Below are 311 nucleotides of genomic sequence, written 5' to 3' on the forward strand. Positions count from 1 at the left end.
CGCAGCCTGACAGCCCCAGGGGACGGATCCTGGTCCGGACAGCTCTGGCCACGCTCATGGGCTGCTTCTGCGTGCCCATCCCACGTATCGTGCTGGCAGGAATCCTCCCCAGACCCAGCACGCTGCTCTGGTCCCTCCAACTGCGCGTGGACACGTGCACGTCTGCACGCTTGCACGCACGCTTGCACTCGCATAGCTGGCCCCGTCACCCCCAGGCTGGGGGCTGGGTGCCGGAGGGGGGCTGGCCCAGCCCAGCCGACACCTCCTACCTCGTTGGCATCGATGCCGTTGTTCACGGACCAGGTGGTCTG

General features: G+C 67.8%; 1 protein-coding gene across 1 annotated transcript in view; it reads right to left on the reverse strand.

The window, feature by feature from the left end:
* Positions 1–311, reverse strand: part of LOC104514680 (potassium voltage-gated channel subfamily H member 8-like) — a gene marked incomplete at both ends in the record, with an annotated part of 1445 nt that overhangs the window by 486 nt on the left and 648 nt on the right. Inside the window, one exon of the mRNA XM_010158428.1 lies at positions 270–308. Coding sequence (XP_010156730.1) covers positions 270–308 — 39 coding nt within the window. The remainder of the gene's footprint in view (positions 1–269; positions 309–311) is intronic.

The sequence above is a fragment of the Eurypyga helias genome, unplaced genomic scaffold (assembly GCF_000690775.1).
Source record: "Eurypyga helias isolate BGI_N326 unplaced genomic scaffold, ASM69077v1 scaffold21489, whole genome shotgun sequence".
Classification (NCBI taxonomy): domain Eukaryota; kingdom Metazoa; phylum Chordata; class Aves; order Eurypygiformes; family Eurypygidae; genus Eurypyga; species Eurypyga helias.